The following is a 15,702-nucleotide window of genomic DNA, read 5'->3' on the forward strand; positions in this document are numbered from 1 at the left end:
ATCCTTCTGACCTGCTTCGACTGTACAAGACAACGATACTCTCGGTGCTGGAATATGGCAGTTTCTGCTTCCAGTCAGCTGCGAAATCACGCTTGTTGGTTCTCCAGCGGATACAGTACCGATGTCTTCGCATTGTCTTGGGATGCATGCACTCAACTCACAACATGACCCTCGAGGTCTTGGCGGGAGTATTGCCTCTGCGAACTCGTTACTACGAACTGTCTTACCGGTTCCTGATCCGGTGTGATTACAGGAATAAACTGGTAATTGACAACTTTGAAACGTTGCTGAACCTTCACGTTGAGTCTCGGCGCATGCTTCTATATTATGACTTTATGTCATCGTGGGAGTGGAGCCCGAGCACAACGGTACAGCGCACGCCTCCGTTAACCAGCAGCACCCTGATTGGCTTCGACACGTCCATGAAAGCCGATACTCGCGGTATCCCAAACCATCTTCTGCGGGGAGTTGTACCGTCGATCTTCGCATCAAAGTACAACCATGTTCCTCCAAACAACAGATTCTTCACCGATGGCTCCAAGCTCGACGGCTGTACGGGCTTCGGTGTTTATCATGAATCTTATCAGCTGTTCTTTAAGCTGAAGGACCCGAGTTCGGTTTATGTCGCAGAGTTAGCCGCGGTTTACTGCGCACTGCGAATCATCGAGACCATGCCACCTGACCACTACTTCATCTTCACCGATAGCTTTAGCTCTGTTGAGGCTATCCGGTCTCTGAAGCCGACCAGGGAGTCTACGTTTTTCCTCACGGAAATACGCAAGACTTTAAACAACCTGGCGGCTCAGTCCTTCAGCATCACGGTGGTATGGGTCCGCGCTCATTGCTCGATTCCGGGTAATGAGAAAGCGGACTTGCTCGCCAAGAAGGGTGCTGAGAGTGGAGACATTTTTGAAAGGCCAATTAGCCTACAAGAATGCTACGGTTTTCCGAGGCAGCGTGCGCTTCTGGATTGGCAAACACAATGGGACGGCGACACCAAGGGACGTTGGATGTATTCCATACGACCTAAGGTGCAAAGAAAAGCCTGGTTCAAGGGAATGGACTTGACGCGTGGATTCATCAGAACGATGTCCCGCCTTATGTCGAACCATTACTCGTCCAAGGCTCATCTTTACCGTATCAACATGAGTGATACGAACCTTTGCGACTGTGGGCAGGGTTATCAGGACATCGACCATCTCGTATGGGCGTGTCCAGATCACCATGTTCACAGAATTAAGTTGAAAGATACCCTCAGGGCCCGAGGAAGACCACCAGAAATCCCGATGCGAGACGCGTTATCTCAACTTGACCTTGATGTTCTCTATCCGATCTATCAGTTCCTCTCAGATTCCAAAATATCTATTTAGTTTTCTTCCAGTTAGTTTCCCTTCAGTTAGTTTTCCTTCTGTTAGAATAACTCGCCTTCGCACAAAGCCGTCGTTTCTGGATTGCACCGGAAGCGAAGCAAGAACGCCCCAGCAGCTGGACACCGAGTTGCGGCTGAGGAAAAAACGCAAAGGCCAGCAGAGCCAACCAAGACCCCTACACAATCCCCCTTCCCTTCCCACGCCTTGTCTTTAACATCAATCCCTTCCCTACTAACCCCGAGTAGGCCGCGGGTAATCGGCTCCCCTCCCACTAACATTTACACACAAGATCCTCTGTAATTATTAAGTCAAATGTAATTACAAAAGCCGACTCGGTCCTAACCAGGTCCCAGTACCGAAAAGGACCTAATAAAAATAATTTTATGAAAAAAAAAAAATATTCCCAGTCAATGGGCAAAGTGTTTTTATGGACATAAGTAGAATATTCAATTGCTGTATGGAAGACTTCATTCTTCCAAAGGGGGGTTACAGATTCTTGTACATGAAAGTCTTCAATACAGTTAGTGAATAAAAGGTCTAAAAATGAATTTCTTTGGTTTTTTACATGATTGATTTGGAAAAGTCCATAATTTGCAATATTGTCAAAGAGAAAATGCAAAGTTTCATTTTCCCCAATGACTGGGAGAAGAATTGCTTCATTTTCTTGGTCAGATATAAATTCGACTTTGCTTTGATTAAAGTCGCCATAAATGTGAAGTTTTACTTCCGGTTCCATTTTTGATGTTATGATTTCTACTGTTTTAAAGAATAGTTCATACGACTGTTTATTTGCATGGTCCGGCGGAAAGTATACTGATGCAAAAATGTGTACTTGGCCTGCAATAGTGGCTTTGGCCCAGACTTGTTCAAATTGAAAATGTTTTTCAGTTACAATTTCTTTTGGATTAAGTCTGGCATTTATGGCTAAGAGGACGCCGCCTCCTGACTTTTTCTGACTGAGATTTAAATTTCTATTGCCTAGGAATACAAAATAATTGTTTCCAAAAATTTCTTCAGGGTGGACGCTTTCGTCCCAGTTAGTTTCAGTTCCAAGAATAATGTCGAAAGAATGTGAGAGAATGTTTAAAGAAATTTCCTTCATTTTGCCTGGGCTTTTCATGCGATTGAAATTCTGACAATAAATTAGAATTTCATTCGCATTCTGTTGTTCCGTTGAAGAAATTTTTGGAGACATACTTAAATTATTAATAGTACTTACTGCCTCTTGCGAGGGTGTCATTTCTTCTTCCGTGTTAGAAGGCGTCAATGCTTGTAAAAATTCGACGATGTAGTCGGCAGGTAAAATTTGTTGGCGGCTTCGCGCGAATGCTGCAGGTATTGAAGTCTTCTAGTTGTTACATATTTCCTGTAGGTTTCCAGGTCGGTGAGGGTTTGCTTAGGTGAAATTCCAATTGTTGAGTTGTATTCCATGAAGATGTTCATAAGATGTTCAGGTTCAGTAGGCAGGCCATTGGATGCAAAAAAGACATGCATGCTGGTTAGTGTTAGTCCGTCTATGCAGACGTCCGGTTTTTGGTCCTTCAGATACGCCAAGTATAGTCTGAGATTGTCATAGACTTTAATTTCGCGGAGTCTGGCCAGCAGGAAACGGCCATCGCCGACTGCAGACTGTTCAGTTAGGCGTACTATGGGCGGCTTCATTGGGTCCAGACAGAACATACTGTCTGTTACTTCAGGAGTTTGTGATGACGTTTTTGCTGGCTGCGTGGTGGCGTTTAGAGGTGGGACGATTGGCGTTTTTTTCCTTCCGGTAGGGGTTGATGGTCTCCCCTTTTCGGAAGTTGATGAAGTTTGAATTCGATGTAGTTGGAGGTTGGCCAGAAAATTCGACCCTTGCCTGGTCTAGAAGTTCCTTGTCGGACAATTTGGTTGACGAATGAGTGAAAAAGTTGCTGCTACTTGCGTTGTCCTGGTCGAATTGATTGTCCTTTAAGTTAAAATGTGGCGTGCTTGGGTTTCGGCCTGCGTCAGAGTTGCAGTTGGTCTGGTGCTGTTGCCGACGAAGATGCTGATGTGATTGTTGTTGCTGCAGGTGTTGCTGTTGCCGGCGTTGCTGATGATGTTGTTGTGATTGTTGTTGTTGCTGGTGCTGAATTTGTTGACGATGTTTTCGGTTGCGGCGACGTGCTTTTTCGGCTTCCTTTTCCTGAAGACGGCGAGTCCGCTGCCTGGCGTCGAATACGGCGTACATATCACCCAAATGATGCAAGCTGATCTACAAACCCTCAACGAATACTTTACGTCCAACCTCTTGTTCCTGAATCTCTCCAAAACGGTGTTCATGATCTTCCATTCACCGCAACGGATTGTTCCAGAGCTGCCTGCTGTTGCCATCAAAAAAGTCTCGAGCTTGAAGTACTTAGGACTGGTACTTAACGAGAAGCTCAATTGGAATCCTCACATCGACCAACTGAAGAAGAAGATTGCACCTGCATGTGGAGTTCTACGTAAAATTTCGTTGTTTGTACCGTTTCGCTGGTCATCAATTGGGGTACTGCCAACAAGGTTAACTTGAGGGAACTACAAACGCTGCAAAATCGATGCATAAGAACAATTCTGAGGAAGCCTGCTTTAAGGCTAGTACGCTGATCGAAAGGAAAGGGGTCAAGAAACAGCTTTACGAACAGCAGAACAAAGAAGATGGAGCGATTTCTTGGGGCTTTTCTTCACCCTCTCTGACTTGCTTGCGCTGCCGCTGCTGCCCATTTGATTTTTTTCTTGACCGGTTCCTTCCGAAGTGCGTATACCGCTTTATATCCGAGACGTTCGCTGTACAACGATGTGAATCACTCATTTCTTACCATAAGAGCTCTTCACATGTTCCAAATCTACGTTCACATGTACAACATAATGCACAACCCTACAACGCATCATAACTTCAACCCAGTCCGAGTGGAGCATGCACGGAAAACGCGACAGACTGGAGACCTAAGAACCACGTTGTCGCATACAGAATTCGGGAAAACGATCCATTCCATTCTGGGTTCAGCACTATGGAACGGAATGTATGACGGAGTGGTGACACTGGAGCTACCCAACGGCGTAGAGATTGTTGGCTTTGCAGACGACATAGTGCTGATGGTAACCGGCGAAAATGTCGAGGAGGTCGAAATGCTGGCTACGGAGGCAATCTCAATGACCGAGAACTGGATGCTCGAGGTGAAGCTGCGGATCGCTCACCACAAGACGGAGATGATACTGGTTAGTAACCACAAAAAGGCCCAGATACACGTTGGGGAACACGTAGTGCTCTCGAAGAGATCGCTCAAGTACCTCGGGGTGATGACCGGCTGAACTTCAACAGCCACGTCGATTACGCCTGCGAGAAGGCGATCATGGCACTGTCGAGTATTATGCTGAACAACGCTGGACCCAGGAGCAGTAGGCGACGCCTCTTGGCAAATGTCGCGACGTCCATACTTGGGTACGGCGGACCGGTATGGTGGACGGCGCTGGGGACGAAGCGAAATCGAGCGCTGCTCGACAGAACGCAGAGACTGATGGCCATGCGGGTTGCAAGCGCGTACAGGACCATCTCGTCGGAAGCAGTTTGCGTCATAGCCGGAATGATCCCCATCGGCATCACACTGGAGGAGGACACCGTGTGCTACACCCGAAGAGGCACGAGAGGTATCCGGGAAGCCGCGAGAGTCAAATAGCTGACAAGGTGGCAACGCGAGGGGATCACGACGAAGAAAGGCAGATGGACGCATCGGCTAGAGCCGTCTGTATCCGCGGTACACGTCTCGATGGTCACAGGAGTCGAGCCTAGAGTGTGGCTGTGAAGGAGAGCACGTTATGACGGTTGGCTCTACCAATCGGTACACGTCTCGTTGCTTCGCGCGGAAACACGTCACGCAGCTTCTCGTCTCGCTCCGAACTGTCGACCGTCCGTCGAGTAGCCAGAACTGTCTTCGCAGGATCGCGAGCAGGGACGACGGCTCCGCGTGCAGGTGCTCTTCGTGGAAGGCCTTGACAATCAGGTTGGTAACTCGATGCTTGGGCAGGATTAGCTGGTGCTTGGCTGCGAACGGCAGTTCGGAGTGCTGCAGTCTTCCTCCCACACGCAGAAGGCCTTCGTGTAGGAAAGGCGTCAACCCTTGGTGTTCGAGCCTGACAGCGCCAGCTCGAAGAAAATTTGGTTTGGTTTTGGCAGCACTGCGCTCGCTGTGATGACAACTGTCACGAAGGTGGCAACCCAGCCAGCGTCGTTGCCAACAGCGAAAAGGACGCGCGCAATGACGTGTGCTCGCCAGCAAGCGAGACAGAGCTGGCAACAGCGCGTCGATGACGACGCCGTGAAGAGAGGAAAGGATCGCGCGAAACGACGTTCGCGGCAACAACGCGACGTTTACGACGGCCTGAGCGAGAGAGAGAAGGGGAGACCGAACGGCGCACGAAGATGTTCGTATAGGAGTTTTGGCGCGCAACGAAAGAGGACGACGAGGACGAGCCTGCGCGTCGGAACAAGTGAAGCAAGTTTATCGCAAGCAGCCGAACCGGTCGGACGTAAAGTCTAGCGCGTCGTGATCGTCTTAAGGAAACATTATTAAACCTCTAAATTAGTTATGTGTTAGTAAATAGAATAGTTTAGAGAAAGTTAAAGTGTTTTTCTGTTTGCTTGTGATAATTTCCGACCCTCTCAAACTGGTTCCCCAAGTCCACCGAGAAGTGAAGTAAAATACAGTCCGTTCCGAACATGGTCCGAACGACCCGGATAAATTGAACCAGAAGTGCCGGGATTTGCGGGGACAGTGAAGGACAAAACGGCGGAGGGTCGTTTCTATCGCGGCAAGTGGGCACAAGGTCCAAAAAGTGGAACAAGTCGCCGCGAAGAAAAGAATGAAAAAACGACGCCATCTTGGATGCGTCTGGAGCAAGTGAAAAAAGTGCTAAGCGACGCCATCTTGGATGCGTTCAGAACCTTCTGAAGCCGGAAAAAGGTTCCGGAAAGAAGGCTCAAGTGAAGTGAAGTTCCGGCCAAGAGGACACAAAGTTCCCCCAAGTACCGTGATTTCAGACTTGGCTGATTTCCGTGCTTGGTTCGGACACTGGGTCCGATCGTTGGTGTCCCTCTTGTGCTGGAAACTGCCATAAAGTGCCTGCAATAACTCCCGGGAGCAGCGCTGAGCAAGGACGCGTCGACTCCAGAGATGAAGAAGAAAAGCGGAGGTTGCAGGCAGAGTCGGAAGAAGTTTCCGCGAAGTGGTCCGGAAGAGAAGAAGCTCAAAAAGTGAGTGAAGACGCTGACGGGAGCTGGTACCGGAAGTGTACGCTGACTTCCGCGAAAGTGGTTCCGGAAAAGGTGAACGATTCCAGCAACCGTTCCGTAACAGTGCCCTGCCACTGAAGCAACGGTGGTCGAAGAGCTTCGTCCGAGGAAGTCACCAAAAAGGCTGGTGATCTCGGAGAAGGCGGCCACACGGAAGAAGATCGATCGGCAAGAAGCCCGGTCACGACAAGCAATGCGTGATCCCCAGCGGAGCAGCAAGTGCAAAGGAGATGGAGCGGTTCAGCGAGATCGTCCACCAGCGTGAGCTGGCTCAAGGTAAGCTCACCACTATACTTGAAAGCGTGGCAAGTGCCACGACGCTTACATGGGCCACGTTGAACGTACGACGTGTACCACTCGGCGTACGAGCAAATCCTAGGCATGGTCCCGTCAACTTTACGGGACGAGCAGGATGCTCTCTACGACGCAGTCGATGACCTGCATACTGAAGTCCTAACGGTAATCGAAGAGAAGTTGCAAAAGGTGAGCCAGCCCACACAACGAAGAAACGCGTACACGCCTGGTGTTACACAACGGGTGGATGAGACGACGAACCCAACAAACGTTAAGATCATCGGATGCGCCAACAAAACGGCCATCGACGAAACCCCGAAGTGTTCCTGGAAGCTGCTGGGAGAGCAGCTGGACACGGAAGATCGGGTACGACCGGAGTTTACCATCCAGCATGGTTAACGTTCCGAGAACAACACCAAGACCGTCATCGAGACGAACAAGATCGCTGACGTGGAGGACACGTCACAAGCCAACAAGACACCCGGAAAGACCGCAACGGACGGCTCGGGTCAGCAGACCACCGGAAGCGATACGGCACAAACGTGCGACATGTGCGGACTTGGCCAGCACAAGAGCTGGGAATGTCCGCAATTCCTTGAGAAGACAGTCCCCGAGCGGCTGTTCAAGACAAATGAGAAGCGCCTCTGCTTCAACTGCCTCCGGACGGGACATACCTCGGCGCAGTGTGTGTCCACCGGAGCGTGCGCGACGTGCAAGAAGCGGCACCACACCGTGCTGCACGCCGAGTACCGGAGAAATCCCAAGCAATCGACAACACAAACAAGGGTGGAGCAACCTGGTGCTTCACAACAAGCCGAAACGAGTTCAGTGACGCCAGAGGCCAGCTCCTCTGGACAAAGACAACTAGTGCCCGACGCGCTTTCAGCCGTCGCGGACTTTCGGAATAAACCCTGCAGCCTACACCCCTGCCGTGGTTTATTAATAGCAGCAACCAATAATGAAGCACATTTGACGAAGGACACTCTGGACAGACACAACGCGAACGAGTTGGCTGTCGTCGAGCAGATGCAGCCACGTTCCGACACATCGATGATTCCTGCTGGAGTCCAACTCGCCGTCAGAGTCAACTTGGTGGCTCTGCGCGAGACGAAGTTCAACCAGGTCTTGGACGGCACGCGCAGCGCACGAAGAAGCAGTCCTGATTCAAGGCACGGAGTTTGAGGATCGACCCAAGTTGGAGCAGCACAATGAAGCCTGCGCACGAGAAGTTGGAATCTACAAGGAAGCAAGTGAGGTGAGTGATCCAACGAATTTGAAGCAAGTTTACCTGCCGTTCCACGTGATGCTGCGAACATTCGAAGACGACGCTGGCTTTTCAAGCCGAGCGATTCCTGACCAAAGACACAAGGTTCAAGGTCCCACGGCGCAGCGCTCTGCTGCACTCAGCGTACTAGAGAAGACTACAAACGCATGTGGACGAGTAACGGTGCGTACAAGGGCGGCCTCGGCGCCGCACAAGGCTGCTGCAGTTGCCACACAGCCGAGCTATGAGTGCTCGAAACATTCAGTAGCTGCAGCATTGGCAAGGAAGAAGAGAGGCACTGGAGGACTCGGTCCAAACGAGCGGTCGGTAAACGCCGACCCACTGAAGCGAGCATCACCTGAAGGCACTGGAGATGGTCCAAGTGGAAGCAGAACAAGATGCCGGTTTCCTACAATCGGCAAGCATCAACAAGCACTGGAGCACATCCCACGGATCGGCAAGGCCTTTTGGCAGCCCCTGCGACTATCAAATGCGCTGACCGGCACACCCTGTAAGAATGCAACGAAGTTAAGCCCAGTTTTGGAGAACAGGGCGAAAAGGGTTCGCATCGACTTGCGATTCCCAAGAGCGCCCGACGAAGAAGTACAAGAACACTCGTACGGCCAAACCTGGGAGGCGAAAGAGTGACCTCTGGATCGCCTGAAGAACAACGGCAGTTCTTCGCGGGTGGAGGATGTTCGAGCCTGACAGCGCCAGCTCGAAGAAAATTTGGTTTGGTTTTGGCAGCACTGCGCTTGCTGTGATGACAACTGCCACGAAGGTGGCAACCCAGCCTGCGTCGTTGCCAACAGCGAAAAGGACGCGCGCAACGACGTGTGCTCGGCAGCAAGCGAGACAGAGCTGGCCACAGCGCGTCGATGACGACGCCGTGAAGAGAGGAAGGGATCGCGCGAAACGACGTGCGCGGTAACAACGCGCCGTTGACGACGGCTTGAGCGAGAGAGAGAAGGGGAGAATGAACGGCTCACGAAGATGTTCGTATAGGAGTTTTGGCGCGCAACGAAAGAGGACGACGAGGACGAGCCTGCGCGTCGGAACAAGTGAAGCAAGTTCATCGCAAGCAGCCGAACCGGTCGGACGTAGAGCTAAGTCGTCGCGATCGTCGGAAGGAAACACAAATTAATCGCTAAAGTTAAGTTAATTTAGTTAAATAGAATTAGTTTAGAGAAAGTTAAAGTGTTTTCACAGACAAACAGACGTGAATCTTAGTTGATTATTTCAAAAAATCCATCGTCCCCACAAGAAAATTCAAAATTGGGCTGCACACTAGCGCGATCTGCAGTCCTGTTGCGGAAACCTCATCGTTTCAATAAACCATTATAAGAGTGTACCCTCTTCCCCTTATCTGATTAAGCGTGTACAAAAGAAAAATGACGTTTGTATGTTGTTTATGTAATGAAACTTTGTTATGTTCGAGGGTAAGTTTTTTTTGAATCAGACAAATTATCGGGAAAAATGCTGCCAAAGTTCCACGCGATGGCGTCAAAGAATGCAAATTAAACAGTTGCTGCACCAGAAACATTGCATTGTGGTATCCTCTTTCGTACGGCGTTCCGCAGCAGATTCCATTCCGCGGTCCGGAACAGACATGAACCATCATTTGTACAGGGTGACAAAGGCAGGTCAAAAGGCCTTGGCTAAAGTGAACAAGGAGGAGCTAGGAAAGAAAACTTTTGTGTTTATTTTAAACGGAGTGGTGAAATTAACGGGAATCTCAATAGGAATATTTTGCTTTCGCAGTTGATGATGCAAAAAACAACAACGTGGATTCAAAAATCTCCCAAAATAACAGTTTTTTTAGTTTATCAAAAACTCCTGTATCATTTCATAGCAAATTTGAATCAAATTTGATCAAAACGATGTTCTTATGCAATTTTTCCTTTGATTTTCACAAAACCTCGTGCTTTTTGTTCTGCTGCAACAGCAATCAAGCGGCATAAACAGAAATATCCCGCGATCACACACACAACCAATCAATTCAAGAAACGTCAAAGTGTACGGTGGCGACATCATTCTTGATCGTGTCTCGTTGCGGTACTATGGCATCCATGTTTTTTACTTGTTTGAATTTGAATTGACCGTTTTCGTTGGCGATAGAATAGAAAAGAGTTTCACGTCTGTTTTTCTGTGGTGTTTTTCTGTTTGCCTGCGATACTTCCGATCCTCCCAAAACTGGTTCCCCAAGTCCGCCGAGAAATGAAGTGAAAATACAGTCCGCTCCGAACACTTGGAGACGCCCGGCCGTGTCGTTCTCGGCCACTTGTTGGATTTCTTGAGACAGCACGTCGTGCTGTACAACCCTCACGATCAGCTTCAGGGACGACCGCAGTTCAGGGATGGTTTGGCGTAGACGGGTCCGTTTCGTGGAGTTCTTGAACCTGCAGTTGGTCACGAAACGCAGCACGTACGCCATTATCCGTTGCAGCTTCCGGAATAAGCTGCAGTTCTCGAAGATCGGGAACTCGGTCGTGTTGCAGGCCAGCAGGGTAACCAACTTCACCTTACGCATCTCGGGCAACTCCCTGTCCGGTATCTCGATTTTAGGCTCTTCCTCATACTCGACGGACTCCAAAAACTCTGGACCTTCCCACCACTTACTGCATTTCATCAGGGCGGCAGGAAACATGCCGCGCGAGATCAGATCGGCCGGGTTGTCCTTGGAACGAATGTACTTGAAGATGAAGCTACCGGTCTCTCTCCGGATCTCCGCGACGCGGTTGCGCACGAACGTTTGAAGTAGGTCCAGCGGTTTCTTGAACCACGCAAGCACAACTTGGCTGTCGCACCACGTGTCGGAAGGGTAGGTTCAGCGCCGCGATGACCTTCACCACCAGTTTCGAGAGCAGTCGTAGGGCCACTTTCGATTTGCTGCAGAGCAGCCTCATATTGCACTTGCCGTTAGGGAGCAGACTGCGAACGTAACAGTGAAACGGAACTCGTCGTCTCCTGGACTCCAATAGAGCCCCAGGGCCTTGACCACACCGCCGACCAATCCGTCCAGGTCGATCAGCTTCTCGCGATCACACTCAGGTATGCGTTCCATCACAACTGGCTCATTGGATGTCCACTTGTGGATGGGAAATCCACCGCGACCGAGCATGCCTTGCAGTTGCGTCAGACAATCAATTGCTTCATCGGGAGAGCTCGCACCAGAGAGGATGTCATCAACGTAGCAGGCCTCGCGCACGATTTTGGCAGCTCGCGGAAAATGTTCACCTTCATCGTCGCAGAGCTGGACCAGACATCGCGCAAGAAAGGGAGCGGACGTCGTACCGTAAGTCACCGTAGTGAGTTCCAGGACCCGGATGAACTCAGACGGATCGGCCCGCCAGAAGATTCGCTGGAAGCGGGTGTCAGACAGGGCCACTCGAATCTTGCGGTACATTTTCGAGAGGTCTGCAGTGAAGGCGACGGGGTGCTTCCGGAAGGCAAGGAGGATGGAGAACAGATCGCTCTGGACAGTGCCTCCGACCTGAAGGGCTTCGTTCAGGGACACGCTCGTGGGAGACATCTTTGCAGACGCGTCAAATACGACACGCAACTTGATCGTGGAGCTCGAGGGGTGTAGGATCGCGTGATGGGGCATGTAGTAGCGGCTCGTGTTTGGTAAATCGTCGGCCTCGTCAGCCGACTTGCAGTGCCCCAGTTCCTCATATTCCCTAATGAACTCACCGTATTGCAGCTTCAAGTCAGGGTCCCGGGCGAGTCGCCGCTCCAGCGACAGGAAGCGCCGAAGAGCGAGGCTGCGGTTGAGCGGTTGGAAACTTGTGTGACACTTTCGATGTCCTCGACCTGCCAGAATCTCTGGATCGCCTCGTTGATGTCGTCGAGTGTGGCAGTGTGTGTGTACTGCGGGCTTGGTGCTGTGTCTCCAACATCTCCGACGATGACCCAACCGAGGTGAGTCTCGCGCAGTTCCGGTAGATGTCCCGTTTTTAGCAACCGGAAAAAATACATGGTTACTCCCAAAAGCATGTCGATGCGTCCCGGCTTGTTGAATTCTGTGTCGGCCAGATGGATGCCGACGGGAATCAGCCACTCGTTGATGTCGACCGGTACAGCTGGCACCATTCCGGTCACCTTTGGTACGATGAGGCAATCGACGTCGACGGAGAAGCTGCTGATCCGAGAGCGGAGCTCGACCGTGATCGACTCCTTGGCGTACGTCTTGACAGCTCCGATGCCACCGATGGGGACGTTTGCGGCCACTCGTTCTAGTTTTAAGCGGTTTGCCATCGATTGCGTAATTCAATTCTCGATCCATTGTCGAGAAGGACTTTTTTTCGCCGTGTACCGTGCTTGAGTAAACAAACATCGTTACTAGCGCGCATTTTAAATCGTTTTTTCTACGAGTTTTTCGCACCGTTTTTCCCCGCGGGACTTTTAATAGTGCAGTTAAGTGGAGGAACTAAGTGGACATTGTGGTGGTTAAAGAACACTTTTGGTGGATTAGTGTTTTCACGGCCGCTAAAAAGTTACACCGACATTGTGCAAGTGCCTTCTTGCGACACTTTCCTTACTCCTCCTGCGCACCCGTACCCGCAGCTATAGTCTTTTTCACTTGTTATTGCTACCAACCACGCGCTCATCATCTGGTTGATAAAGTTACCTTCCAAGTGACCACCCTCCGGATTTGATCTTTGCTTCCGATCAATAACATTTTATTGGCAACTCAGGACCATGTGTTCACGGCCCGTCTGCAGTGCTGGTCGTCCATCTGCCCTGGATGCTGAGTTCCCTGGAAACCACGATCCTCTGAACTTCACCGAAATCTTTGAATCCATCATGAATGGTGACAAACGGCCACGATCAAGCAGTCTCTCCAGACCATCTTTACCTCAGCCAGACAAAATAATGAGAGTTGACGTTCCGGTTGACCAAACGCTCGATTCAAATAATTCAGTCCCTACCGTTTCAGACGCTGAGGACCACCAACAGCTCCATCGTTCAAGCCGCCCAGCTTGACGGGACCACTCCACCGATTGCCCCTCGGAATGCAGTCGCCACCTCCGCCGCCGCCGCTCAATCAGCGACCGCTCACCCAGACGCCGTTCATCCAGCTGCGTCTCACGCGGCCCCTGCTGCTCACTCGACCACCGCATTATTGCCTCCGACTGATCCTGGGGTACAACAGGCGGTTTTGCCGCATTCACAGGTCTCGCAGCAGCTGCTAATCACGCCTCAGGCCCCGCCTCAATCGCAAACCATGCCCTTGCTCCAGGCTCTGGTTTTGCCATCGCCGCAAAGACAGGCCCCGTCCCGCCTCTGATTACGCAGCCGCTGCAGACTGCGCCTCAGGCTTTAACCCACGCCGCATCAACATCTTCCTCGTCATCTACCGCTACCAACCGCATTGTTCCCGACGCACGATTTTCTGTGGAAAGCTACCAGCAATCAAAAGCTCCTGAAGTTAACTTCATTCCATTCAAAACTAGTTTTATTGTTAGCGAAGGGAATAGGATTAATGTTCATGGACCCAGTCTTACGCAATGTCAACAGCTGTTAGACTCAAACATCTCGGAACCCAATTGCCAGATTCACGAACAAAACTGTACACCTCACACTACACAAGCTACAAATTATTGTGAAACCACCAACACCATCAGCAACCTACAACATCCTTCACTTTTGGTAGCCCCTCCAGAACAGTCCACCTCTGACGATTCGGCTGAGCTAAAGTGGTTTTACGTCTCCCGGTTCCTTCCTAGCGAGACTTGTGATAATCTGATACGCTACATACAACACAAAACGAAATGCGATTCCGCCCGCATAATTTGTCAAAAGTTAGTTCGCAAAAATCGTAACTCAGCCAGGCCCCTCACGTTTCTCTCGTTCAAACTAAGCGTTCCGGAATCAATTGAGAGTTTGATTGTCGCTACAGACTTTTAGCCAGAAGGAGTTACAATCAAGCCTTTTTTAGTGAAGCGACAAGCTCCCGAGCTCATTGGTCCTTTCTCACACAACCCGCAACCACTGAACAACCTCGTTTCGCCACGCAGTTCACGAACAACGACTCCTCGTCGCCGGCCCGCTCCGAAAATGATTCCCAATCAGCCTCAGCACACAGCACGTCTGTACCCATACAATCTACCGCTACCGTTTTATCATCCCAGTCAGTTGGCGATGCCCCATATGAACCAGTATCTTCCGCTGTACGGTCAGATGCCAGAAGCTGTCACCACAGGCAGCAATGGTCTACAATGGTTTAAGGTCTGCCATTTCACCCGCTCCACCACCAACCGACCCTCGTACGACTAACCAAGCTGCACTGCATCGTGAAGAAGCGACAAATCTTCTGCTCTACTATCAAAATGTAGGGGGTATGAACACTACCATCGCAAATTACTATCTCGCTATCTCTTCCGCTTCTTACGACTTTTATGCATTTACCGAAACCTGGCTGTCAACAACTACCCTCTCGAGTCAAATCTTCGGTACCGAATACGAGGTTTTCCGCTGCGATCGTTCTGCCGCCGCGAACAGCTGGAAAGATTCAGGCGGAGGTGTCCCTCTTGCCGTCCGCTCCAGTCTCAAGCCACGCCAACTGATCCCACCGAATTGCACATGTCCAGAACAGGTGTGGGTTTCAGTCCCTCTCGCCTCATCCACATTGTTTGTGTGTGTTGTTTATATTCCACCAAAATTTGACAACGATGCGACTCTCTTTGAGCAGCATAGAAGATCTTTGACGTGGATTTTATCCAAGACGAAAGTCAATGACAGCATAATGATCGTCGGCGATTTCAACTTTCCGGGTATCCGTTGGACACGCACCCCGACGAACAAATTGCTAACAAATCTTGCTCTCACCCCCTCGAACAAGCTTAAACATGATCTCCTGGACGAATATTCGACTGCGAACCTGAGCCAGTTAAACGACCTGTGCAACAGCTCCAACAACGTGCTCGACCTTTGCTTTGCCAGCTCGAAAGTACATGTCAACTGTGCCCTCCTCCCAGCACCTTCACCTCTCGTGACGTTCGTCACCACTTGCCCTTCCTGTGTTCACCTTTAGCGACACGAACGGTAGTACCTTCATAGACTACCGCATTGGTAACTACGAAGGTATGAACGAATTCTTGGCAACCGTTAACTGGACTCGACTGATGGCCAATCTCGATGCCAACGAAGCTGCTGTTACTTGGACGGAAATTTTGACGCAAGCTATCAACGTCTTCATCCCGAAGAAACAGCGGCAACCTCCTCAACATCCACCATGGTCTACTCACCGCCTGAAGAAGCTGAAGACCGTGAAACGTGCCGCACTCAAGAAATATGCCAAGCATCCGACAGATCGTTGGAAAAACCACTACAGAGCTAAGAACCGGAAGTACAGTTTGTTAAACAACCAACTTTTTCGCCGCCACCTGAACCGCATCCAGAGCCGCTTGAAACGTGAACCCAAAAAGTTTTGGAACCACGTCAACGAGCAGCGGAAAGAAACTGGTCTCCCAACCTCG

The 15,702-nt window shown here is 50.4% G+C and overlaps 2 protein-coding genes and 1 pseudogene across 2 annotated transcripts; 1 reads left to right on the plus strand and 2 right to left on the minus strand.

Moving 5' to 3' along the window:
• Nucleotides 1-1,632: 1,632 nt before the first annotated feature.
• Nucleotides 1,633-3,111, minus strand: LOC128093816 (uncharacterized). The gene has a single exon (XM_052711622.1). The coding sequence runs from the start codon at nucleotides 2,608-2,610 to the stop codon at nucleotides 1,642-1,644; it is 969 nt and encodes a 322-aa protein (XP_052567582.1). The 5' UTR covers nucleotides 2,611-3,111; the 3' UTR covers nucleotides 1,633-1,641.
• A 3,433-nt stretch (nucleotides 3,112-6,544) lies between these two features.
• On the plus strand, nucleotides 6,545-14,368 carry LOC120431561 (uncharacterized; annotated as a pseudogene).
• LOC120431560 (uncharacterized) lies at nucleotides 9,294-12,313 on the minus strand. The gene is made up of 4 exons (XM_039596668.1): nucleotides 12,039-12,313; nucleotides 11,161-11,985; nucleotides 10,398-11,019; nucleotides 9,294-9,368 (listed from the first exon to the last, which is right to left on the minus strand). Exons 1-4 carry the CDS (start codon nucleotides 12,311-12,313, stop codon nucleotides 9,294-9,296), a joined length of 1,797 nt encoding a protein of 598 aa, XP_039452602.1.
• Nucleotides 14,369-15,702: the final 1,334 nt, after the last annotated feature.

This window comes from Culex pipiens, chromosome 1 (genome assembly GCF_016801865.2).
Source record: "Culex pipiens pallens isolate TS chromosome 1, TS_CPP_V2, whole genome shotgun sequence".
In the NCBI taxonomy this organism is placed as follows: Eukaryota; Metazoa; Arthropoda; class Insecta; order Diptera; family Culicidae; genus Culex; species Culex pipiens.

What these genes read in the sequence shown, in the direction of transcription:
- LOC128093816 (XM_052711622.1), bottom strand. Translation starts at nt 2,610, where the DNA reads ATGACACCCTCGCAAGAGGCAGTAAGTACTATTAATAATTTAAGTATG.
- LOC120431560 (XM_039596668.1), bottom strand. Translation starts at nt 12,313, where the DNA reads ATGGTGCCAGCTGTACCGGTCGACATCAACGAGTGGCTGATTCCCGTC. An exon ending in GAGGCGATCCAGAGATTCTG is followed by an intron (nt 11,986 to 12,038) that starts GCAGGTCGAGGA and finishes GCTCAACCGCAG; the next exon opens with CCTCGCTCTTCGGCGCTTCC. An exon ending in CAGTTTTGGGAGGATCGGAA is followed by an intron (nt 9,369 to 10,397) that starts GTATCGCAGGCA and finishes ACTTAACTTTAG; the next exon opens with CGATTAATTTGTGTTTCCTT.